This window comes from Puccinia triticina, chromosome 4A (assembly GCF_026914185.1).
Source record: "Puccinia triticina chromosome 4A, complete sequence".
NCBI lineage: Eukaryota > Fungi > Basidiomycota > Pucciniomycetes > Pucciniales > Pucciniaceae > Puccinia > Puccinia triticina.
Window position 1 is genome coordinate 4,315,896 of NC_070561.1, and position 24,277 is coordinate 4,340,172.

The 24,277-nt window shown below is 49.0% G+C and overlaps 4 protein-coding genes across 4 annotated transcripts; all 4 read right to left on the bottom strand.

Moving 5' to 3' along the window:
* Nucleotides 1–1,850: 1,850 nt before the first annotated feature.
* PtA15_4A499 (uncharacterized protein) lies at nucleotides 1,851–3,432 on the bottom strand (the record flags this gene model as incomplete). Its single annotated transcript, XM_053168388.1, has 3 exons — nucleotides 1,851–2,285; nucleotides 2,357–2,608; nucleotides 2,677–3,432. 3 exons carry the CDS (start codon nucleotides 3,430–3,432, stop codon nucleotides 1,851–1,853), a joined length of 1,443 nt encoding a protein of 480 aa, XP_053019603.1.
* Nucleotides 3,433–9,214: 5,782 nt separating this feature from the next.
* Nucleotides 9,215–9,784, bottom strand: PtA15_4A500 (uncharacterized protein; the record flags this gene model as incomplete). Its single annotated transcript, XM_053168391.1, has 1 exon — nucleotides 9,215–9,784. One exon carries the CDS (start codon nucleotides 9,782–9,784, stop codon nucleotides 9,215–9,217), a length of 570 nt encoding a protein of 189 aa, XP_053019604.1.
* A 227-nt stretch (nucleotides 9,785–10,011) lies between these two features.
* On the bottom strand, nucleotides 10,012–10,794 carry PtA15_4A501 (uncharacterized protein; the record flags this gene model as incomplete). Its single annotated transcript, XM_053168392.1, has 1 exon — nucleotides 10,012–10,794. The coding sequence occupies one exon, from the start codon at nucleotides 10,792–10,794 to the stop codon at nucleotides 10,012–10,014; it is 783 nt and encodes a 260-aa protein (XP_053019605.1).
* Nucleotides 10,795–17,726: 6,932 nt separating this feature from the next.
* Nucleotides 17,727–19,228, bottom strand: PtA15_4A502 (uncharacterized protein; the record flags this gene model as incomplete). The annotated part of the gene is made up of 3 exons (XM_053168393.1): nucleotides 17,727–17,839; nucleotides 17,957–18,720; nucleotides 18,888–19,228. The coding sequence occupies 3 exons, from the start codon at nucleotides 19,226–19,228 to the stop codon at nucleotides 17,727–17,729; spliced, it is 1,218 nt and encodes a 405-aa protein (XP_053019606.1).
* Between the last annotated feature and the right edge of the window lie 5,049 nt (nucleotides 19,229–24,277).

Sequence of the window (24,277 nt, forward strand, 5' to 3'; positions counted from 1 at the left end):
CCTTTCTCTCTTTACCCCTTCTCTCTCTTTCCCCCTTCTCTCTCTTTCCCCCTTCTCTCTATTTCCCCCTTTCTCTTTCCCCCTTCTGTCTCTCTCCCCCCCTTCTGTCTCTCCTCTGTACGTATAATGATATATTAGCCGAATGAGAAATACACGCAGCAATATCCCAAGCAATTGTGAGGGGCGGGCCCAAGGGCCCGCCCGATCCCGGAGCATTCTGTCCAATCAAGCCCGATCGGGGGAGCCCGATCAGAGGAGCCCGATTGGGGGGGCCGATCTGGGGAGCCCAACAGGACGCACACTTCGAATGGCCTTCAAAGAATCTTCCGAGTGCCTTCGAAGGCCAGTTCAAATGCATTCGAAGCCTCTTCGAAGTCGCCATTCGAAGGGGCTTCGAAGTAGCAATACTTCAAAGTTTTTCCGAAGGCCTGGCAAAGGATCTTTGAATGACATTTGGAGAGCCTTTGGAGGAAGGTTTTCCTCCGAAGGCTCTCCGAAGTACATTCAAAGTTCCATTGAAATCTTCCTTCGGAGGAACTTCGTCAGATATTTTGACCAAGTGCCGACCGTCCGCTGCTGCTGGCGGGTACTTTGGAGGCTCTCCAAAACACTTTCGGAGATACTTTGGAGTTTTGCGTCCGCCGTGTATATACCTTAGGGGGATTCAAAGTTGGCCATGCACGACTTGGATGCACTTTTGCAAGTTGGTGTTCCAGGCTTTTATTGAACACCAAATTTCCAAAATACATTCAAGCAGGCTTAGGGGGTGTAGTACAGTGTGACTTGCATGCACTTTTGCAACTCGGTGTTTCTTGAACACCGACTTGCAAAGTGCATGCAAGTCCCATCTGGCCAACTTTGATTTACTTATGTACCACAGAAGTACCAATGCATGCATGACCGATCCAAGAACCCTGGAGACCCAATGTTCCAAGCGCTTGAAGACCGCTCGAGTCAAAAAAAAACGCGGTCTATGTAGGCTCGACGGCACGATGCAGGGCACGGCCGCTGGGGCCCGCCGATGCGCCGCACAGGATGCTGGGGTGGAGTCCGAACGTGCTGGGACGTGGTCCCCGGCTTGGGCGCCCACAGCGGCCGCTGTCCTCCCAACCCCCGCCTGCCAACTGCGAAGGGAGGACCAAGTGGGCCATGCTGTTTAGGCGGATCCCTTGCGACCAGGAGGCGCCGACATGGGGAGCAGCAGTGCATGGGTCCCAAGCGCGTCGCTGCACCCTGTGCACGTGCCTGCGCACCCGGCGACGAAAGCTGCGGACGGTGAGCAAGAAAGAGTATATTTACATCCGGCCGGGCAGATCTCTTCCGGGATCCGCCACGGCGCACAACCACGAGGCCTGTACAACCCAACCAAACAGCAGGACAAAAGTAGCCAACAAAGGCAGCAGGATATGTGGGCGCAGCGCAGCGGTGCGGCGGCCGGGCTTGCAGACAAGAAACGCGTCCGGTCCATCACAAACACACCAAGAAGAGGCCAAGAATGAGGAAGCGGGAGGTGAACGAGAGTGGGATGAAAGGAAAGCAATCCAGGGGCGCGCGCGGGTTTGTGCGTGTGTATGTGAGCAGGAAAGGAGGGAGTCTATGAAGTGTGCTTGAAAGAGAGAAGAAGAAGGAGAGAGGGCAAGAGGGCCCGGGCGACGCGGCGCGCAACGAAACGAAGAACCAGGGACGCTCGTAGAGCGGCTGTGTATGGGGTGAGGAAGAGGCCGACGCGGCCCAGGCCGGCGCCGTCGGTATGAAAGTGGGGGAGACGAAACAAGGCTCATTCGAGGGACCGGGGGGGGGGGGGGGGATCCCGGGGGGGGAGTATTTTTGGGCGAGAGAGAGGAAGATGGTCAGGACTGGAGACGGTCGACGGGGGCGGGCGCGGGCTGCCATCCGGCGGCAGCGGCGGCGGCGGCGGAGGGCGCGGGGTCGAGGGGCGGCTTGGGGAGTCTGTGGAGCTCCCAGAAGTCGGCGGGGGGGTTGAGTTGGTGGGCGAGATGGTGGTGGTGGAAGAGATGCTGGTGTTGGGGAAGGATGGCGGCGAAGGGGTCGTGGGCGGGGGCGTCGGAGGCGGGGGCGAACGGGGCTGGGCTGGCGGGGCGGTGGGCGGCGAAGTGTGGGTCGTTGGCGGGCGAGGAGGCCTGGGAGCCCGGGGCGAGGTCGGAGGCCGAGGTGGGCGGCGAGGGCTGCGGCGGGATGGTGGCGCTGCTGCCGGCGGCGTAGGGCCCGATGCTGAGCGGGCTGTGCGGGGACTGGCTCCCGGCGAGCTGCTGGAGCCTGTTGATCTGGACATGGCACCCCCAGATCAGCGTGCGCTTTGCGGGAAGAAGAAGAAGAAGAGAGGGGGGAAGAGTACCTCGTCGGTGGCCGTCTTGAGCGAGCTCCGCAGCGCCTCGTTCTCCGTCTGCAGCCGCTCGATCATCTCCCGCTCCGCACCTCCCCCCGCGGGCTGGTGGGCGTGCTCGAGATGGTCGGGCATCGAGCCCCGGCGGCCCTTCAGCTGCTCCTCCAGCTGCTTGGTCCGGCGCTCCAGGTACTCGAGTCGCTCCTGCTTCTCGCGCTGGCGCTCCCGGGTGCGGTCTCTGAACCTCTGACTGGACTCTTTATTCTAAAGAAAAAAAGCGCATGTTAGAGAGAGAGAGAGCGAACAAGGGATGTTGGGAGATGGATGAGTACCCTGCGCCGCTTCTCCTCCTTGATCAGAGACTCGCCGATCTCGGGATGGCCGACCAGGCTGAGCTCGATCGGCAGGGGCGAGGCGTAGGCCGAGACGGTATGGCGGCGGCCAGCGCCGGCAGAGTCGAAGTGGAAGTAGGCGGAGGAGGCGGAGGCGATGGGGGGCGAGCCAGCGGAGGGCGTGAAGGCGGCGGCGGGGTAGGCGAGGCCGGCGGAGGGCAGGGAGGGGCGGTGGTTGCTGGGGGCGGCGGAGGCGGGGGGGAAGAGCGGGGGGAAGAGGGCGGGCTGGGAGGAGAAGGGGGCGAAGAGGGGCTCGCGGGGCCCCGGTCCGGGGGAGGGGTCGTCGAAGGGCAGGGATGGGAAGTAGCCCGAGGAGTGGCTGGAGCTGGAGGCGAGGCTGGAGCAGCTGGAGCGCAGCGAGCAGCCGTCGTCGATGGCCCGGAAGGCGGCCGCGCCGGGCGGATGGGTGTGCAGGAAGAGGGCGCCGGCGGGCTTGGGGGCGGGGTCGGCGGCGGCGTAGGGCTGGAAGCGGTGGCGGGCGGTGTCGAGCCCGGGGAACTGGGTGCCGCGGGCGGTCATGAGCTCGTCGGCGGGCGGCTCGGCGGCCTTGGCGGCGAGGGCGAGCGGGGGCGGGATGTGGGTGCGTGGGGGCCGCTGGCTGGGCGGCGAGGCCGGCTGGTCGTGGAGGGTGAGCTCGGCGAGCGGGAAGGCGGGTGCGGGGCTGGGCGGGCCGTGGCTGGGGCTGTGCGGGTGCATGAGGGCGAGCGAGGGTGGGGAAGGAGTGTGGGGGAGCAACAGCCGGTGGAGCTCGACAATAAATAAAAGTGAAGTGAAGTGAAGTGAAGTGAAGTGGGCTGGGAGTGGGTGGGGATGGATCGGCCGATCGAACCAGCTGGAGGCTGGAGGCTGAGGGAGCACTCCCCCGGGGGAACACACTCACCCCTGCACACAGCCCAACCATACACATCACACAGAATGGGCACACCCTCTATATAGCAATTCCACTGTGCAGGTACTGTCAAAACAGATTGAAGAGACACCCACACCTCCACCCAGCACTGGCAGGCCAACTGCAGAAAGGCACATCTGTTGAGGCTAACTAGGCACATCAATTCAAAGTGTAATAATCATTCAGCGAGGAGAGAAGCAATAACCAGACCATATAGACACACTGTGCAGGATTAGCTGTAGAGTAGAGGCATAAAATTATATAAGTATCTCAAAACCATCTACACTGCAGCACCCGCCAATTGATACCCAGTACCATCCCTGTACATACCCTGTAGGAAAAGAGTCCAGGTATCTGGGGCTGGTGCGGGCACTTGTTTGGACACATCCAAATCCACTCATTTGCAGCTCTTCCCCAAAACTAAAACCAGAATGTGGGGTGGGAAAAATCTATATTAACCACTTTTGCCAGACGTAATAACTCAACCATCCTGAGCAGAATCAAGTTGGGGTCAGTGTGGCAGGCTTTTGGATGGTGCTTGAATCAGGTCAGCTGATGTCGAGCTTGATTCTTGTTACTGTGCCACTTTGTTAGAAGTGACATAACTGGAACAGCAGATTTTTCTGGGGGAAGAAAATGCAGATGATATGGTAGTGAGCACCCTGCGCCCTAGATACTCAACACGCAGAGCCAGGTACCAGCGGCGGGTCTGGCTACTGGCTGATTTTATGCCCAATTCAGACACCCGGACCCGGACCCAGACACACCTCCTCCAGCTACCAGCACTGCTATTCTTGGACCCAGTGAGCTAACAGCTTCAGGGTTGTGGAGCGCGGTTGGGATGAATTGTCTTTTGACACTCTGGGAAGCACAACATTGCCAACAAGTCTGTTCAATTCAACAGAGTCAAGGTGTTGGAGACAAAATGGACCAATGTGATCTTTCAGATGGCTTTCCTTCCGCCCACCAAGCCAACACAGCCCTGCCAGCCCGGTCAACGGAAGGAGAAAGCAAGCCGCCGGCTTGAGGCGAGGACTTGGATAAAACTTCTTTAATTCTGAAAAGGGAGCCAGTTGCAAGGACAAAGCAGCAACAGTCTCCACCAGAACAACAACCATGTGAAAAAAAGGTAAATGGAATCTGCAGCTCGGCCAGCGGGTACACCTTATCTACACCGGGAAGAGTGTTCTTTGGTGAGCACCTGCACATCGGGAAGGATTCCACTATGGAGCAGTCCATACCAGCTAGCCAAGGAAGGCTGCTCCAGGCGGACAGCAGCTATGTGTATTGGCTGGCCAGATGGCAGAAGGTGTCTTTGCTTGCCAGGCCCCCGGTGTAAGACTCAAAAGCGGTTGTGAAACCCTTTTGCTGAATGGTGAAGGGGATGATGGAGGTGCAAAACTCTGCCCTTCTGCTATCAGCTAAACAAGACCCACCAAGCTAAGCTTGGCAAGTTTTAATCAAGTGATAGGTCTGGTCTGCTTCCAGATGAAGTTGTTCAACAACATGTATGTGTGAGTTAAGAGTGAGTTCAGTCAACGGTGGACCAGCTACGCTAACCGTAGCGTTAGCGTGGCGTAGCGTTGCGGAATTCCGCTAACTTTTAGCGTGGCGTTAGCGGAATTGCGCCTTTCTGCGCTAACGCTACGCGCAAAGGGTGCGCAGCTAATTTAGCTGTTAGCGTAGCGTTAGCGCAGATGCGCGCAATTGCGCTAACGCTACACACGCAGGGCGCAAAAGAGCGCGCGCTACGGTGCGCCACAGTGCTTTTAGCTGAAAAAAAGGCCTTTTTTTCCGCTAAAAGCGCTGTAGCGCAGCGTAGCGTAGCGTTGTGACTGTAGCGGCGCGCTAACACTAACATACAATTGGCGCGCTGTTAGCGCCGCTGAAACGTAGCGCAGCGTAGCGGTGCTAACAGCGCGCTAACGCTACTCAAAATGAGCGGGCGCTTTTTGCCGCTACGCTAACGCTAAGTGGCCCTGTAGCGTAGTGTAGCGTAGCGGCCCACCGTTGGTTCAGTGGTTATTTGCAAATATAAGGGTTGTAGTGATTTATGGTGGTGATGGTAAGTGTGAAGGTGGTGTGTAAATAACTGGTGAGTACTGAGCTGAGGAGCTGACACCTGGGGAGGAGAGAGCTCCTTATATAGACAAAAGTGGAGCCCCAGAGGGCTTGTGGGTTAGGGTTTCAACTAATCTAGACAACAGTGTGAGGGAGTTTAGCTGGTGGGAGTAGATACAAATGATGTCATAATATGTCAAGGGTACATAAAAAAATGTCAGAAGAGTGCAGTAGAGCCGCATGAAGGCTGCGTAAAGTGACAGTAGACTGCATGAGTTGACAGGTGGATGCAGGGGGTGCATAAATGAAGTCTGAGGCTGCAGAGTTAGTGTGTGATGACATCATAATATGGAAATAGAAGAGTACTTGATAATATGTAATGACTGTAGTCTGATGGGGAGATGTATGTTTGTATCCTGTGATGTGTATAAGCATAATGCTGTGATCCTTGACTTGAGGCTTGTGACTGGGTATGTTGAACATGTGATGGGTGTCCAGTGTCCAAAGAAGTGTAGGTTCCAATCCAGGGGGGTTCAGGTGATGCTTCCAGTGGTGACTAGGGGTAAAATTGGCCGTAGAATCCATTTCTGAGGTCCATTTGGCTTTATCTTGAGGCCTAGGGTGAGTAAATATAGGGGGTTACTAAAAATACCCGGTTTTTCCGCATTTGTACCCAGTTTTTTTATACCCCCTTTTCCGCATTCCCACCCGGATTTTTTCTACTCATTTCTACGCAACGCAAATAGGCTTAAAATTCATCTAAAATCCTGAAAAGAATTATCATGCATTCAAAATTCCAAAAAAACCAACTCTTAATTAATTAACTATTTTTTGCATACCCCCTTTTCTGGGGTATATACTATGGGAATAACTTTTTTGTTACACATCCCAGCCCCATAAAATTTTCAGGGCACTTACACATGTGCATTTTTGGCTTTTCCTGAGTTTTTTGGGATATGTAGGGGGTGCGCGGTGGGCTTAGTACAAAAATTCCTACTAACTGTATAATGAATGCGGAAAAGGGGGTATAAAAAATCCGGGTACAAATGCGGAAAAACCGGGTATTTTTAGTAACCCCCTAAATATATGTATGATAAAAAACTTTTGATTTTTCACTTTTCTGTCTACCACACCGGCAATAACCTGCACATATGCATTCCAAGAATGATTCATTCCCACCGGGCAGAATCCTCGGCGCTTGTACATGCTTGACAAGGAGACTGGCTATCAAATGGAGTAAACACTCCCTTCAATGGACGGTCCGACTGCACATCTAGAGGAGGAGAGTCCTCTAAATGGTCACTGTCTTCTCCCTTTGATGACCTATTACATCGGCGGCAATTGGGAGGGGTTAATGAAGGCCGAGGAGGCATTCTTGCACCGGGAAGGGACTGAGTGGGACAATCTTTGCAAGATCAGCATGTGTGGGTTCTCAGGCCCTTTTTTTAGCAATTAAAGAATTTTTATTTGGGGGTGTGCTTGAGGTGCCCAAGGTGGCCCAAGAGCCTAGAAGAGGAGAAACTGATGGTGATCTTGGAGTGGATGGTGGCCCTCTCAATTGAGGCCCACAATGGCCAGAGTAACAGAGAGGGGAGGATTTTTTGGTGTTTTTGCTTGGCCAACCTAGTGAGTATCCACTGGTGGGTGCCAGCTACCGCCCAACGGCCCACGGGTACCCATTTTGCATCTCTACTGTACATAGTTCTGGGTACATACCTGCTTTCAAAGGCAGGTACCTTGAAATGAGCCCCAGGTACCTGCTTTCATCCCTAAAAGAAAAACTACAAGAAAAACTCTAGAAACTACCAGCAGTTGAAATCTGGCATACACCAGTATAACTGCTATTTTTAGAGATGGCCCCCACAAACATTTTGTGGGTACCTGCTATCCGCTGGCGGGTACCCATCCAGGGTAGGTGGTCACCCCCCAGCATGTGCGTGTTTGGGTGTGGATCTCTGATATTCTGGGGGAATCCTGGCAGGTACCCAGGCATTTTAAACACCCCTGCGCACAGCTGTACGCCTGTGAGACGCAGCTGCGCACCACAGGATCTCCAAACAGGCTTCCCCTCCGCCGATCCTCTTTGCTGCCTCATAATCGTCAAGTCCCAAACAATGGCCCGAGCACGTAAGCAAACCCAACAAAGGTTGCCACAAGGAGACAATTGCTTGATTTATCTCACAAAATACCTTTTAGCCGCATTGGGGAACGGGATTTGGATCACTACTTGCATCGTGGCCAGAGCTAATTGGGAAAGTACAACCATCCCGCTGATGATGCTGAGAACATTGAAACTTACAGGTTTTTTTCTTATCCTTTTCTACTCTCTCCAACCTCGAGGGTGTCTGATTAGGGCCCAATTATGGAGAATAATCACAATAATAAATTACACTTTCTGCATTGTCTAGCTTATACACCCCAAATGGGTATGACAAAATTCTGGGTGGTATTGAAATCCACAAAAATCATAACCTCAACCCTCTTTTGCTCCATCAGTTTCTCCTTGCTTTTCCTGACATATTTAACGGTGGTGTTGGCAGTGAACAAAACCCCTGAATTAATCTACTCAAAAAATGCTTTTTTTTTGAAGCACATTTTGAGTAGCATACACCTGCTGGTACATCATCATGTGCAAGTCCTTCCAATACCTGCTCAGACCCACTCTGCAGGTGTCCCACTTGGGCAAAAAGCAGATGTGGTGCGGCCACCTCTAGTGATTTTAACTCCACATAATTACAAGTCCCTGCGCATTGGAGATTGGTTGAAATAACATTTGAAAAAGGATTGAGTATACCTCAAGCTTCCGAGTTGCTGCATCTCAACTCCTGGCAGTTTTGAGTGTTTTTCTTGTAGTGTAAGTGTGGTCAAGGATTTTGGGGTTGGGTTTTCTGGTATTAGGCTTGAAATAGAAGAGCACATGTACACTGGATGACTTCCTGATGGTATTTGGAGAGCTCTAGATGCCCTCTAAATCCTAAATTAAGACACCTACCAAAACCCCAAACAGTGTACATGAAAGCAATCAGCTAACAAAAATTGAGAGTTTGGGTGTGTAAATTGAGATCTGGGAGGCTCCCAGACTCAACAGGAAGTCATTTACTTGAAAGTTTCTCATTTCTTTTTTGACCAAAAGATCTACCCTTTTAATACTTGAAGGAAGGGGAACAGGTTTCAGAACCAGAGAGTAATTGAGAAAAATAAACAAAATGAAAATTGGCCAGTGAGTATTTTGAGATTGGAGTGATGTACTTTTTGAAAAGGCAAGAGGAGAATTCTTTTGACTTGATACTTGATGGGAAAGGGAAATGAAAAAGAATGTAAAAGTTCCTTAGACAAGTAATCAAAGATGAGTACCCGGTGGACAATAGATATGCATTAATGTAACGAGATTGGTTGGATTAAATTAGAGCATGCTGATTATCTTGCCAAGCTGGTATTAATATATCTGCCTAAATATTTTAAGAAACAATGAGCCAATTAGCACGCTGATACTATTATAAAGACAATCAATACACCATACCTAGATTGTCAGGTAGTCAAAGTTCTAAATGAATTGTACATTTGACGACGAGCGAAGTAGAGCCTGCGTTTGTACATTTGATGCTGAGATGAATAGGAATAATAATAGATGTTATTGAATAATTCCTTGACCTTCTTGAACGTATTAGCCGATTTCTCTGATTTTGCGTCTAGGAAAACTTCTTTCCTCCGAGTGGCCATCCAAAACTTCAAATAACTCCAGAGGATAGGTTGAATAGCACTTTTTCCATAGCCACGCATTTGTCTTTTGAGATGATTGGCAATTTCTGAAATCAACTGTGGATTGGCGTCCAAGCTCTCAGACTTCGACTCTACCGTCAAGATGTTAAAGGAAGCTTGGGCGTCTTCGAGTTCAGTGCGCATGGTGATTGCCTCTTTTCTTGGGACAATCGAACATATCATCTCAACATGAAATAGGAAGAGCGGGAAGATGAGGTGGGCGCGGTTAAAATCGCGAAGTTCAAGCAGATTTTCTTCGAAGTCTATCCCAGTTTCATCGAACCAATGTTGATACCAATCCCTAGCATCAAGCGAAAAATTGTCTAGTTTTGTTGCCATTCTAGCCCTTCTTTTCGTGTGATGTGTTACATCCTTGCCGTGGGCGGGTTTGTAAACCTCGATATAACGTTTAAATTTCGCGAGGAATTTGTCCTCGGGGATGACGAGTAGGGGGTAACGGATTAGTTTTTTCCTGATCTGACATACTTCCCAAGATTGGATGAAATCACGTGAATCATCAGGTACAAAATAACTCCAATGAAATAATAGTCCTCCCTGCGGAGCTGTCATTCGAATGAGCTGTGGCCGTTGGGGTTCTTGGGAAGGCTGTGGGATTTGCAAGTTGGATAGGCCGTTGTCGCAATGTTACCACGAGCAGTCTGAGGTTTGAGGCTTTCCGCCGCAGGCTGGTTGTCCCCATGTTTCCTCTTTCGGGTACCACGACCGGTCTGAGGTTTGAGACTTTCCACCGCAGGCTGGTCTCTTTGATTGAGTTCGGAGGTTGCCTCGGAGGAGGGGGGGAAGGAATCGTCGGAGACGGCGGGCACGTCTGACGGACCAGCGTCTATGATTGTATGACAATGGCTGTCCATATCATGCGGCATACCAGAATGAACCTGTGAGGCCTCCGCAGCCACAGGGCCATCCGAGCCTGGTGTCCCATCTCTGGAAAGCTCTTGTAGGTAATCGAGGTCGTGGGTATCCCCCAAATTGGGACCATGGGGTTTGTCGGGGCCAAGCGACGGGTCTAGCCTAGCCAGGGAGCGAGCGGGAAGTTCTTCAGCAGTAGTTTGGGGAGGATAGTAGGCTGGTGGGGGGTGGGGGTGGATAGCTGATGGCCTGACTGGAATGCCGTTAGGGTGTAAATGATCGGTCGAGTCTTCAGCTTTTCCAGCCGCCGTGACCACTGATGATCCAGGGCGCAAGAAGATATCGTCGATCTTGGGAACGCGTTCTGCCCAATGAAAGTAATCCGACCATTCTTCCGAACCTGAAAGTTGGCCGACGAGGACTATCAGCATAAGAAGATTGAGTAACCGAATGTCTCTGCCGAATTTATTCAGAGCCATTGCCGATGCGCTTGACTAGCCTCTCCACCTGCGTCGTGTTACCAGTGCCAGCAACTCGACGGTTTAAGCTTCTCCCGACAAATTTCTCCATTAGACGTCCCCACATAAAATTGTGGTTTGTACAGGGTTTCGGCGGCTGTAAAGACTGGACAGAAGACTGTTCCTCTACATACTTACATCCCAAACGCAGTGTCAGAGCCCCGGAGAGCCCGTTCTCCAATCTTCCATTCAATGCAACCGCCGCAAGTCTCTGAACTCCCTCTAGGATCTTTGTGGGCACGCATGAGGGGCTCTTGTCCCACAGAGGAGGCCAAGAGGCTTCCTTTTGCCATCTCACTTTCTCTTCAGTTTCAACTTGCAAGCATGCACGTTGGATACAGTCCTCTGCGCTTGCTTTAGGTCAGTCCGAACAAATACATAGAGGTGCTCCCAGCAGGCCGTGTGTGGGTTGGGGGGGCTTTCCGCCCCGTGTCCCCCAAGCCAGCTAAAATTCAAGAGTTATTCTGGGTCTTGGTGGCTCGAGAGGAGGCTGAAAATCCCCCGGAGAAAAAGAGAAAAAGCACGCTATTGGGGGATCAGTGCTAGACCCAAATCCGGGCTAGGCATGACCCCCGTGCGTGTACAATGTGTGGGTGGGCGGGTGGTGTCAAAACGAATGAGGAAAGTCGGCGAATCAAGGGATGATGTACTCGGACGGATGAAGATGGCGAGAGAAGAATCCTGATCCGTATAATGCCGCAAGAAATAATCAATGCCGGGGCGTTAGCCAACCCAAATGGCATAACCTGATATTCATATAATCCCCAAGGCGTTCGGAAAGCGGTTTTCCATTCGTGTCCAGGCGCTACTCTCAAAAGATTAAAGGCAGCCTTCAGATCTACTTTTGACAAAAACTTACATCCATGTAGATTATTTAACAGGTGAGATATAACCGGCAACGGATAAGAATCCCTAACCGTCATACCATTCAATAACCTATAATAATCGACACAAGGCCGGTCCGCCTTACCATCCACCTTTACATAAAAGATGGGCGCTGCAGCTGGGGACGAAGAGACTTTAATAAAACCCTTTTCCAAATTCTCATCAATGTATTTCTTCAACGCATCTCTTTCACTTTTACTCAAATTGTACATCTTACCAAAAGGAGGAGTACAATTATCCTTAAGATTAATTTCAAAATCAAATCCAACACGATGAGGAGGAAGAAATCCTAAACTGTCCGTAACAAACACATCAGAGAACTCTTTTAACAAAATGACACCCGGAGATTCGTCTATAGTAGAATTGAAAGAAATACAACCATTTATCACAATATCATTATTTCTTCCTCCAATGAACGTATTCGTATCCTTAAGCCAAGTGCTACCCAGAATAACCCGTGAAGAAGAAAGCCGAGTAACGTTCAACCGGACCCGCGACTCTAAAAATTTCCCATCTATAATTGGAATGAAAAGAACAACAATCACATAAGAAATAACATCGCCCAAAACCGCAACCAATCCGTCGAAAGACCTGATCAACAAAGGTTGCGCTAGAGGATAACTTTTCAGATTCTGAGAAATGACAAAACAATTGTCAATAAAAGAATTAGAAGCCCCAGAATCAACCAAAACTGAAACATCAACGGTAGCATTATTCCCAACCACCATCTTCCCGTCAAAAGTTGGACAATTGCTAGATTGAGATACCTTTACTCGATGAAATGGCTTACATTCATTGTGTTCTTCCTTACTCAATTCTTGATTGAATGACAACTCCGCCACAGATAAAGTTTCATTGGAAATGGAATTGACATATCGGACCCCTCCGTATTCAGCACCCGTTCCTCGATTCATCGAAATAGAAGGAGCGGAAGTCGAACCATCGGGGACCGATTGAGTCCTCTTCTTGGTGATTGGCTCGTTGATGACCTCCAAGGGAGATTCCCTCTTCTTACTTTTCTCCGAAAAACAAGGCCTAGCTGAGTCCGCCCGATTCCGATCTTCTTGCAAAGAGCCGCCCCAACTCTTCCAAATTGCCAAAACCGCATCCTTCTTTAACCAATCTTCTTCCGGGAAAGGGCATCCTCTCTTCTTGTAATGATCCTCATCAAAGTTATTTGCACAACAAATACAAATCCCGCGTCGACGCGCCTCTTCTCTCCAAAGCGGAAAAGTGAAACCCGCATCCGCAGACATTACATCAATGTCCATAGGCGTCTGTTGATTGTTCCTGGGTGGCGGGGCCACCGGGACTGTCGAAGTGGGCGGAATTGTCACTCAATACTCGATTCGAGGAGGCGGGGCTGGGACCGACTTCCAATGGCTTAATGAAGCGACTTCACCGGCGTCCGGAGCTAATTCCACAGCGCGCTCTTGCTTTTCTTCTAACGCCTTGATGGAAGTCCAACCGTCTTGAATCACACCACATTCATGAATTTTGGGATTGACACCCGCTTGATAAAGCGCAACCAAAGTCGACTCTGAATAATCAACCAGATACTGAAAGAACTCAAGCAACTAAGATTTATTTCTCTATCAGAATCTAAACATGATACTGTAGCGTAGAAACAAATAGAGAGAAAAGGTAGTTGAGAATTACCTAAGAGCAGGCAATAGACCGCTCTCTACTGAGAATAATGAGAAATGAGGAGTGTAAGATGCGCCGGTATCAACTTGTGCCAGAGTGACACCCTTTTGCCTTTTTGGCCCTTAGGATCCCTGCGATTATCTACTCGCGAAGCGGCTGAGGATTTCGGCTTTTCCTGCTAGAAGAATAAGCACGCTCCTTATCAACCTTTTACTTCTTTTGCTTAGCTCGGACAACGTTACCCACCGACTGTTTTCCTTTCTCTTTGAGTGGAGTCGGTTCGAGCAGTTTTTTCCTGAGAGTCTAAGTCTTTAGGGATAGTTTGGGTTTAGCATTTAGCCTGGTCTTTGAGTTTAAGCATCAGCTGCTCACCTTTGGTGTTAGCTGATATTCTTGCTCTTAAAGACTGGGAGCCGGGATTTTCCGCAAGCCTGAGTCTGCTGGTCGTTGGAGTTGAATCTGCAAAACATCAAATTGATGTGTCAGCTTTGCAACCCCGCGGAACCAGTTTTGGACTGTGGAGATGGTTTGCTTTGCTTACCATTTTCCGCAGCTAATGTAGATCCCGGCCGCTTTCCCAATTTATGGGAATGCGGCCGTTCACCTAGGCGTGTAATCTCACAGATACAAATAAGAATTGAATTCAATGTTGAAATCCGTGATGGACTTCGATCCCTGACAAAGAGCCAAAAGTTTCTCTTGAGCTTCCTCCTTTTCTTTATGATTTGAGAAGACGTGTTCCAAAAGCTGGAGAAAAGACTCCGCATCCGCAAGGGTTTTGAGAACAAAATTGGCCAAAGAAGACGCACGACCCGCCAGCAACCCCAATTCCTCCGCATTCTTCTTCAAAAGACCGCACCACCAATTGTATGACGGACAATCTTCCCCCAAATTACCCAAAGGAGAACGAAAGTACGAAGCGATCCATAGAATCTTCTGACGCTCCAACGTAAAATGATTGGGAAATTGTGCAAATGTGTCCCTCATTTTAGAGCAAAAACGGTAAGTCTCTTTAATATTTCTGGAAAAATAGATATGAGAAAAATGTGGGGGCTGAGGGTTTGACTTTACTGAATTGTGATGAAAAGCTGGATCTTCTAAAACCGTCAAACGAGAATTCGTCGAATTAGAGGCCGTGTCAATGGAGTTACAAATCTGAAGGAATTCTTGCGTGTGATGAGTCTTCATTTGAGTAAAATAATTAGCAAAGACCAAAAGTTGAGACAATTCCTTAATAGTGACGTCATTACGGCGGATAATATCCTCCTGTCGTCTTGCCTGAACTTGAAGATTCGCAATCGCTTGGGAATTGGCCACGATAGTTTGATCCCAATCCGGCAAGCTATTGACATCCAACCCTGCGATAAGACCCGACACTGCGTCCTCCTGTCCAGACGGCAAAGGTCGACCACGAGTAAAAGTCCCGTCACCACCAGTTTGAGGAGACGGTGAGGTCAAAATTGGAATAGATTCGATCGGGCGTGGTTCAAAATCCGCCGGAACCGGACCAAGAGGAGGAAGAGAGCATTGAGCCGTGTCTGAAACCATAAGATTTGGCAGGGGGCTCTGAAATGGAGTAATAAATTGTTGAGTCCCTTGATGAAAAAACGTGTTAGGGTTTGGGATTGGAGAAGTAGGTAAGGAAGTATGAGGAATGGGTGAGGCAGGGAGAGACATGCGTAAAGGAACAATCGGAGAAGAATTATCGGACATGTTTTAATTAAAAAAAAAATCAAATGTGATAACTTAGGCTTGAAATCCACAAAATTTGAGGGAAGAAGAGATCAAATCCGTATGTTTGCTAAAGCTGTGACAAAGTATTGATTGATCAATAACGTTTCTAGCGAGATAATTTGAAAAGTTACCACGAGATGATTGAGAGATGGCGAAAATTTTCAAAACTCTATGTAAGATGACGAATTTCGTGAATATAGCTAAAAAAACCCCCGAGATTGCCAAAATATTTGAGGAGATTCAAGGTAAAAAGATCCCGATATAATTGTGAGGGCCCCTCTACTACTCTTACTTCTCAAGTGGTTATGAATATTCTCAAGAGAGAATATCACCAATCTTTCAGATGTAGTAAAGGTAGTTTATCTTTGAACGAAGAATAAACTCTTGAAGGGAATTATGTTTAAGGATTTCTTTATAAGGGTTTCAGATAATGATGATAATGAACAAAGATATTGGGATGAGGAAAAAGGAAAAAGAGCGAGAAAGAGAAACAAGGAAAGGAGAATATAACATGCAATCAGACGACAACAACAAAACCCACGAAACCATAAAATCTAAGAATGTTAATTAAAATCTGATAGCGGTTCCGAACCGCACAACTAGTAATATTATAAAATAGCTAGCCATCTAAATGAAAAGATTAGTCATCACACGAAAACGTTACATGACAAGCAGAAGGAGGGTTTGGAGGACCTTCATTTATGCTCTCTCCCAGCAGCTTCTTCGGGACTGGCTGGCCTTGGGCCGCTTGCGCTGTCACATGTAACATGGGTGGTTCTTCCATCACGGCTTGGGCCCCTGGTCCCTAGCAAACATGAGGTTTGCCTCTTCCTGGGGGGAAGGAGGCGCCAGCTACGCGTCTCAAGGCCTGTTGCTACAGGTTGAGCCCAGGACAACAAGACCTCTCTCCGCTCCGGTTCCCTACCATCATCTGTGCTCTTGTGCCACTGGGCTTCCCGCTTGGCTCGTCTTGCTCAAAGCTGGCCTGTGTCCGCCTGTGTCCGCTTCAGTGCGGACATGGGTTGCTGAGAAACTACATAACAGATCTCATGTTACGGACGTGTGGAGACCTTGAAGTGAGCACCTAAAACCATTACGTATATCAGGCCGAGGTGGCATCTTCACGTCTCAGGAGACCAAGGGAATGAGCAAGCCACTAGGGATCTGAACTTAACACAAGTCCCTCCCTGTGCTCGCGGGGCGCGAGCACCCTCCCGCTTGCGGGAGGGACTTGTGCCTAATGTCCAATATTTGGCCTGAGGCTGCCCAGCCAAACATCTAAAAATTCCTTATATCCCCCATATCACCGTATACCCATTGGATTTCTTCACAGCCTCTGGCATCATTAGAATCAGATTTTCTTTCTACATATTTTGGTGTGTTTAACACAACACCTACCCCCATCCCTTGAAAAAAAAATTGTTGTAAAAGCATGGCTTGCGAGGCCTTGCAAGGCTGAAACCGTGAGAAAGTGTCTGTACTTGACCTGCAAATGGCCCGGCGGGTCTGTCACATTGCTCAGAAAATGCCCTTACAAGAATGGCTGCTGAGCGGCCAGTTCTTGATGAATTTACTTGAAAAAACATGTACAAGACAGCTGAGATCAAGGGCTAGACATGGCCAACTGGGATTTGGATTATGAGGTGATACCAAGTTTTAGGAGAGTTGTAAACACAAAATCACACATTTTCATTGAAAAAACCCGTCAGCCTCAGGCCAAATATGGGACATTAGTCCTAAGCCTCTCCTTCGGAGACGCTTCGCGCCTCCTCGGAGAGGCTTAGTTAAGCTCGCTAGGGATCCGACTTTGTCCGGCAACAGGGTGCCACCCTAGGACTCGGGCTGAACACAAGATTGGAGGGTTTTGGGCCTCGCCTGTCCAGAATTCAGGCGGGTTAAGCCGGGCTAGCCCGCAGGAAGCCCCAACCCGCCCAATGATCATCCTTGGACCTTAAGAGTTGGATTTCAAATGTGCAAATGCCTGCAAATTGGACGACTTCCCGTAGCCTGATTGGCTAGATTTAGCGGGAGGCACTCAACCTGGTTTGCCGGTGAAAACTCGATCTCGGTCTATTTTTGCCAGCTAGTAAGGTTTAACTCTTCCCTCTAGATCTAGCTTTTTAGCCCACAGGAAGACATCCATTAAGTTTACAAATATGAATTTTAGAAGCATTTATGAATTTATGCAGTTCAACCTTGAACACCCTAAATACTTGAACCCAGAACAGTTGTCGATCCCAATAACCTGCCATTGTAACTGAGGCAATAGGATGGGTAACCATGGTAGAAACGCGACTGTCCAAGTGAAGTGCACACAGTTGGGATCCCTTTTTTTGGAAATCTTATTTGTATTCAAGTGCAAACGCGTGAAGCTTGTCTCTTGGACACATTTTTCCCAGTGAGTTTGGCGTACCCATTTTGGCTTTCAGTATCTTGAGCTCACAGTTCTGGTACCAAGTTGATGAACTTGAGCTCATCTTGGGTAAGGATCCAGAAGTCTTTTTTACTATTTAGACATCAAATATGTACAATCTGCAACATGGGAAGAGTACAAACTTGCTCTGAATCAGATGTCGTGAAAGAATATCAAGATACGGAGAAGGAGGAGGGGGCAGATAAATGTGGGATTAGTAGGAGAATGAAGTGAAAGTCTTGATCGAGATCAAGACCAACAAGCTGCCTAAATAGAAGTTGAATCCTAGTCGAGTTTGATTCGAGTAGGACGAAACCAAGACGGATACTATGAGCCAGTGTGTTTCCAGAAGGCGGGAATTTGGAGAGGGTCAGCTAGGCGTATAGATGATCTAATTTGGGAGTGTATGGGGGGGGGGGGGGGAGGGGGGAAGAAAAGACTGACGGACGATGGAGAAACAAGTGGCGAAGTTCTTGACCAAGCTTCCGGACTGTTTGACGATGATGGAGACGAGGAGGCCGCCGAGGGAATGGTAGATGACGATGAGCCAGACCACGCCGAGCTGGCCGAATGAGAAGGAGTGCGAGGGATGGGGATCGGCTGAGGGCAGGAAGCCGTGGAAGAAGCCGTGGGCGCGCGTGTGTCGACGCGAGTGGGGCTCGAGATAGATCATCAGATACGAGATCGCAAGGCTCGGCACTGATAGCTGAAGGTTCTTGGCCCACAGATTCGGCTCCTTAGTCGCGTCCCGGCGCGGCTCGTTCGGAGGCAAAATATCCGAGCCCGACTTCTTTGTGCGACCCTTCAGATCCTTGTCTTCGTCATCATCTGAGGTACGGCCAGGTGCTGTAAGGGGCCGAGGTTTCTGGAGGGTAGATCGCTTGAGTTGGAGAGAGCGCTCGAACCAGGAGCCGGCCAGAGCGGAGGCTAACGAAGAGAGCACGAGCGCAACGATTCCCTTGAGGTGGTTGGGTCTTGGGATAAACAGTCGGCGCCGGTCGCCCGTGGTGGCCTCGATCGGCTCGAATTGGACCATCATCACCCCCAGGGCTAAGACGCAGAGGCAGATCCATTGCTGGCTCACAAGCACCTTCTGACAGATCACAACGGAACTCAAGGCTGTCGTCAGGATCTTCAACTGGGACGTGATGAGGTATATCGGGGTATCCAATTCGGCCAAACTGATGTATAATAAGTGATTTTGTAATCTAAACGACCGGCTCATTTTGTGAGCAACAAACAATCGATTGGGTTCATTTTTTTAGAAGAGCCAATTCCAGGTTTGGCGTAATACGTTACAATGCGATTCAGTTTTCATAGATATGTATATTTCAGGCTAACTCGGATCTCTCTAGATGACAAGCACGCTACGTACGTATACAGGAGTGCGGGGATGGACATTTCAAGAACTTGGTGAACATGCTGTGGTTGGAGGGCCAAGAAGGCCAGGTGCCGAAGACGGGTTAAGGGCTGGTTTCGGTGAGAGCGGGCTGGAGGCGATTGGATGAGCAAGATCACCAGGCTGATGAGTGCTTTGAGGGCTTCGGTGAGAAAGATGGCCGTTGCTGGGTTGTAGAGATGGTCCGTCTCCCGAAGGCCGTCGTTCCTGGGCGATGGTGGTGTCCGGGAGTGCTTGACTAGCGAGACGGATGACTGATGGAGGACGAGGAGGGCGAAGGAAAGAGAAGGGTGGCTGAGAAAAGACCCCGTTTTCATGTTTGTTGAGAGTCAGCTTGGAGAGGAAAGCGTTGATTCCTGCATCCCCAGCAAAGCATCGACTTGGGCCCACTGCCGATGCGATGCAAAGGCTCCGTATCCGATAAACTCTTGCTGCAAACCCAGACAAACAAGAAAGAGACGGCATCATGAACTCAGTCGTTCTCTCCGGAACAAGTTGCCACTCGGCCCATTGACAGGAAGCTGCTCCCCCGGACCGTTTTCCGGGCCAAAGGGAACTTCCCCGGTCATCAACCAGCTGTAACCTAAAAGGCAGTGATTAACAACTTTTTAACCATTTCACAACACAGCGTGCTTCTTGGCAACCATGACAACTTCTTTGTTTTTTAACTTTGTTGATAAACACGTTAAAATGGGCTTTAAAGTTTTGTAAGCTTCTATTTGTGAACCTCCCCAACATAATGTCATAAAACTGATCATCACAATAGCTGGTACATACAGCAGTTTCAACAAAAGAATGGCAATGTGTTCACATATTTTACTCTTGGCCCAAAATCTGCTGGGATTTCACATTCAGGAATTTAGGCTTGGGGACAATAGGGGCACCAAAAACACAAGAAAAATATATATATATATATATATTGTTTGATTTCTGAATTTACCCTCTTACTTATTCCTCTTCATGTTGTTTCAGAATCTTTTCCTTCACATCTAGAATCAATCTGAAGCATCACTATTAAGTTTGATTAGTACAGCATTCTCACACCCAGTTGGAAACCTGAGTAGTAGAGCTCGCTAGTCATTTTATCTTCATCTCGAGTCTCCTAGATAGTATTTTATTCAATTTATCTCAACCATATCTTTGCCACATGTACTTATAACCTATTTATACCATAGCCCAGCCGTGCAAATCAAAGCCACTGGTTCTCCTTTGTTTGGTTGCAGACACTTTTGAACCACATCTGGAGATACTATTTCCCCTCTTCCTCTCACCACATGCAAAAATGTTTCATGATTGCACAGTCCTGTCACCACTCATGACAGACATACACGGCGGACGCAAAATTTTGAAAGATATCCGAATCAACCTTGGAAAATCTTCGAATTCCCCGCCAGCGGGCAGGGACGTCGCAGACCCTGGTTGTACTGAAAATCAAAGGAGCTTCGAAGTGAGACCTGGGAGTCCTTCGAACGCCATTCGGAGTTTCTCCGGAGGAAAATCCTCCTTCCAGTTTTCCCCAAAAGGCCCCTTGAGATAGATTTGAATATAATTCAAAGCAGATTCGAAGAACATGAGACTTCGGATGTTCTTCGAGTGCGGACTTGGAACAATACTCAAAAGAGGTTTGAATAATATTTGAACAGGGGCCCTTTGTTTGAAGAATATTCAAGTGGGGACCCATCAGACCCGGCTCAAATGCTGCTCGGCCCGGCCCGTTTGAAGTATAGACTGGCTCAAATGCTGCTTGACCCGGCGCGCATGTATTGCGTAACCATCCCAACCGACTCATATTGGGCTGCCCCCACGTACTGGAATCTCGATATTTCATGTATATATTTCTCAGATTCAAACAAACAGTAATAGAATAAGATTTCATAGCCTGCTAATACGTGTATTTGATGTTTAGAATCAGAGAGAGTGTTTGTGGGGAGAGAACGGTAGAGAGAGAAGAGAGAGAATGGCTAACAGTGCCACTCAAAGGGGCACTCAGTATAGATAGTTTGGTATGTGAAAGAAGTGGAGATATGGGGGGGAGCAAGGAAAAGAGACAATCGGGGAGGGCATCAGACTAGTCAATGTTAACCTGCTAGCTGCGCTGGGCATTGATGATTGTCACTTGCTGTTCAATCTCTTCTTTGGATGGGGGTTGTTGTTTCTCGGGTGGAATGTTGTGAACTGCCTTCTCACCGTCCCATGTCTGTTTGTCGAGGTTGAATATGAGCTGGGAATAAGCAACACCGTATGCCGTTGACTTCTTCCTAAGTCTTGCAAGATCCTTGTCCATATCATCCCAGAATGATATTTGTTTGTTGCGCTGTTTGATTCGATTGTAGTTGGCCATGAAGCGCATGTAAAACAAACGGATCTTGGCGCCTTTGCTGATTTGCAAGTGGATTTGTTGGTCATCGAGCTTTTTGAAAAGTGGATGGAAGCTCGAGTATACATTTGCGATCAGTGAATAAAGGTTGGGGACCTTCGCTAGTGGTCCCTCCCTGGTCAAACCTGTCTTGAGCAGAATTGCGAGAGAGGCCTTCTCAGATTTGACAGTATCAGCAACGAGTTTGTCAAGAGCATCGCCTTGGTCGTAGTTGGGCGGCAAATGGACCGCGCGGAACTCTTCAGATCCGCTCCGTTTATCAATGGTGGACTGAGGAACCATGTTCCTGTCAGTTTTGGTGTCAAAAGCCCAAAAGCACTTGTATCTAGATAGAAATCCTTACTCTGACCCTTTTAACGGGTGTGTCAGCTACACGCAACCGCGTAGCTGCCCGGCTGCCATAAGATTGAATATTTTCTTCAAGTAGGACCTCGCGTGCAGTTTCACGGACAAAATTCTTCATGGGATTGTTGAAAGTCACGACCGGAGATGGGTCAGATATGGTGATTGGTGCAATCAGCAAGGGCTGACGGGCAGTGGAGCCGTTGTGGAGAGCCAAGAGGAGAACGGCAATGTTTTGGGCTTCTGGGGTCATCTGGAAAAGGAAAGAAGGAATCAGTCTATCTGAACGGGGCTCATGAGCGTAGCACTCACCTGAAACAGGGGCTGAGCCCGTTGAATCAGCTCATTGCTGAGAGAGAAAGTGCCCTCAATTGCTTGCAGAGCATCCTGCATCACTTGAAGGTCTTCATGCGAGGGAACCTGAGACTTGGTCGTACTCAATTGAGATGATTGGCTGCTATTGCGGGGATCAGAGCGGGTTGGGCTCGGAGACCACAACTGATGGTTGCCTCCAGGCAAAGGCGACATCGGATAAGGGGAGGGCGAGGGAGCAATCCGTGAGAGAGCAGGAGTACGGACTGGCCCAATCTGGCTTGGACGAGGTGGATTGACTGGGTTTTCGAGTGATTGGTTGGGGTTGATGAACTCACTGGTCGATTGGCCAGCCGCTGGTGCAAGTGAGACTGGATCTCCAACTTGGCGGGATCCGGATAAGCTGTAGCCCAAGGTGTTGTTTCCGAGGTTGCGACTGAAGTTTGTAATCTCACCTGGAAGCCCGGCATGGTTATCTCCGATGGGGTGACCAATCCCATGATAGACAGCGGGGTTGTTTCCATGATTTGGACCAACATTTGGATTGACACCTGCGAGGCGGGCGGGGTTGTTTTGGATGTTTTGACCCGCATGCGGGGAAGGCGGTGATGCCTGATTGGTCCCCAAGGGATCATAATTGCTCTTGAGTTGCTCCCATCCAACGTGCCCACCACTATGAGGCTGCGACATCTATTTGGGTTGTTGTGTGCAAGCAAGGTCTATCAGTGAAACAGGGGTAAATTAGGGGGCTTTATAGGATGTTACTTGCCTTGAGTTATATCAAAGTGTCCAAACTCGGGCCAGCTGATGGTAATGTTTCAGCTGATTCGGAGGAGCTTGGGTTGTTTTCAGCACAAATAAACATAGATTGTCAAGAATACATGATCCATCGGAGATAAAACTTACATGTTGATACAAGGCAGCACAATTGATCAGGGAGGGGGTGGTGATTTGACTGATTGAAGAGGCGGGGAACAGCGGATGGAGAGGGCAGACAATGAAGTTTCCGATCAAGTCGGATAAGAAAGGAAAGTGCTGGAATGTGCTGCGGACTGTGTGGCAAAGTGGGGGGGCCAACACATCCTGATTCCCCACCACTTGAACCAGGTTGAAAAGGGAAGCCTTGTTCCTGCCTTTTGAACAACAGCCAGATGGTAACATATTTTTGAGACCTTTTCTGCCTTCTGGCCTGTACAAATCACAAGCAAAAAAATTTGCAGCCACCTTGCCGGTGTGGAACTACTCTTGGGATGAATAGAGCTGGAGAGGGAATGGTGCTTTAATGGGCTGCCTCTCTGGGAACAAGAAAAAGAATATAAGAGTGTGGACTCTTATGGAAAGGTGTGGCTATAGAGGATTCTTGAGGTTTGTCTAAGGGTTTACTTTCTACTAATCTAATAGCAAGTTAAAGGTAATGTAAAGTCTGTCCAACCTGATATATTTGGCATAGACTTATCAAGCTTGTCCACTCTGATTTAATGGCATAAGCTAGGCTAGTGAATGGTGACCAGTGATCTGAATTACTTTGACAGGATCTGATGGGGAATAAATGAAGAGGAAAACAACCCAGTTTATATACACAAGAAAGAGGAGCCATGAGGAAACAAGGATAACCTGCAGGGAAGCATAGAACATTCTACTTCTATAGGATGAAACAGCCATGTGGTCAGAGTAGTGGTTCAAGGAGTCACATGATGGTGTAATAGTGGGTGGGGATGATGCCATCTTCTGGGGGCTATGGTGCAATCTTCCTAGTTGGAGGAGGGGATATGTGAGACATAAAAGGGGTAGAATATTCTATGATCTAAGATAGGAGGAGTTATGAGTTTCAGGAAGTGTTTCAGGAAGAAGTAATCTAAGGATCTAAGATAGGAGGAGTCAGGTGTTTCATGAAGTGTTTCAGGAAGTAATAATCTAGGTGGGGTTTGGGGCTATGTCTAGCATAATGTGTATCATGTTGGGTTTGGAGGGTGAAGGGTTTCAAGGGTGCTTATACATCTTTGAGCACATGGTTCTAAGGAAACACTAGAAGAAGGGGGTAAAATGTGATCTGGGTAGATGTTTGAGACTAGGAAGAGGGTTTATCCAAGAGAGGGAGAGTGTGGGAAGAGGGAATACTATTATCCAGGGTATTTCCATTGAGTGGGGATGTTGAGGGGCTTGGGCTTTGCTGACAAGGGGGCCAGAGGTATGGGATTTATTCTTGAGGTGTGACAGCATTGTGATTGATGGTTGCTGGTTTTCTGGGTAGATCAGGATTGGCTTACCACACCAGTAGTTTTATCTTTAGATTGGTTTCATTCAAGCTATCTTCCCCCTTCTCCATCCTAAAAAT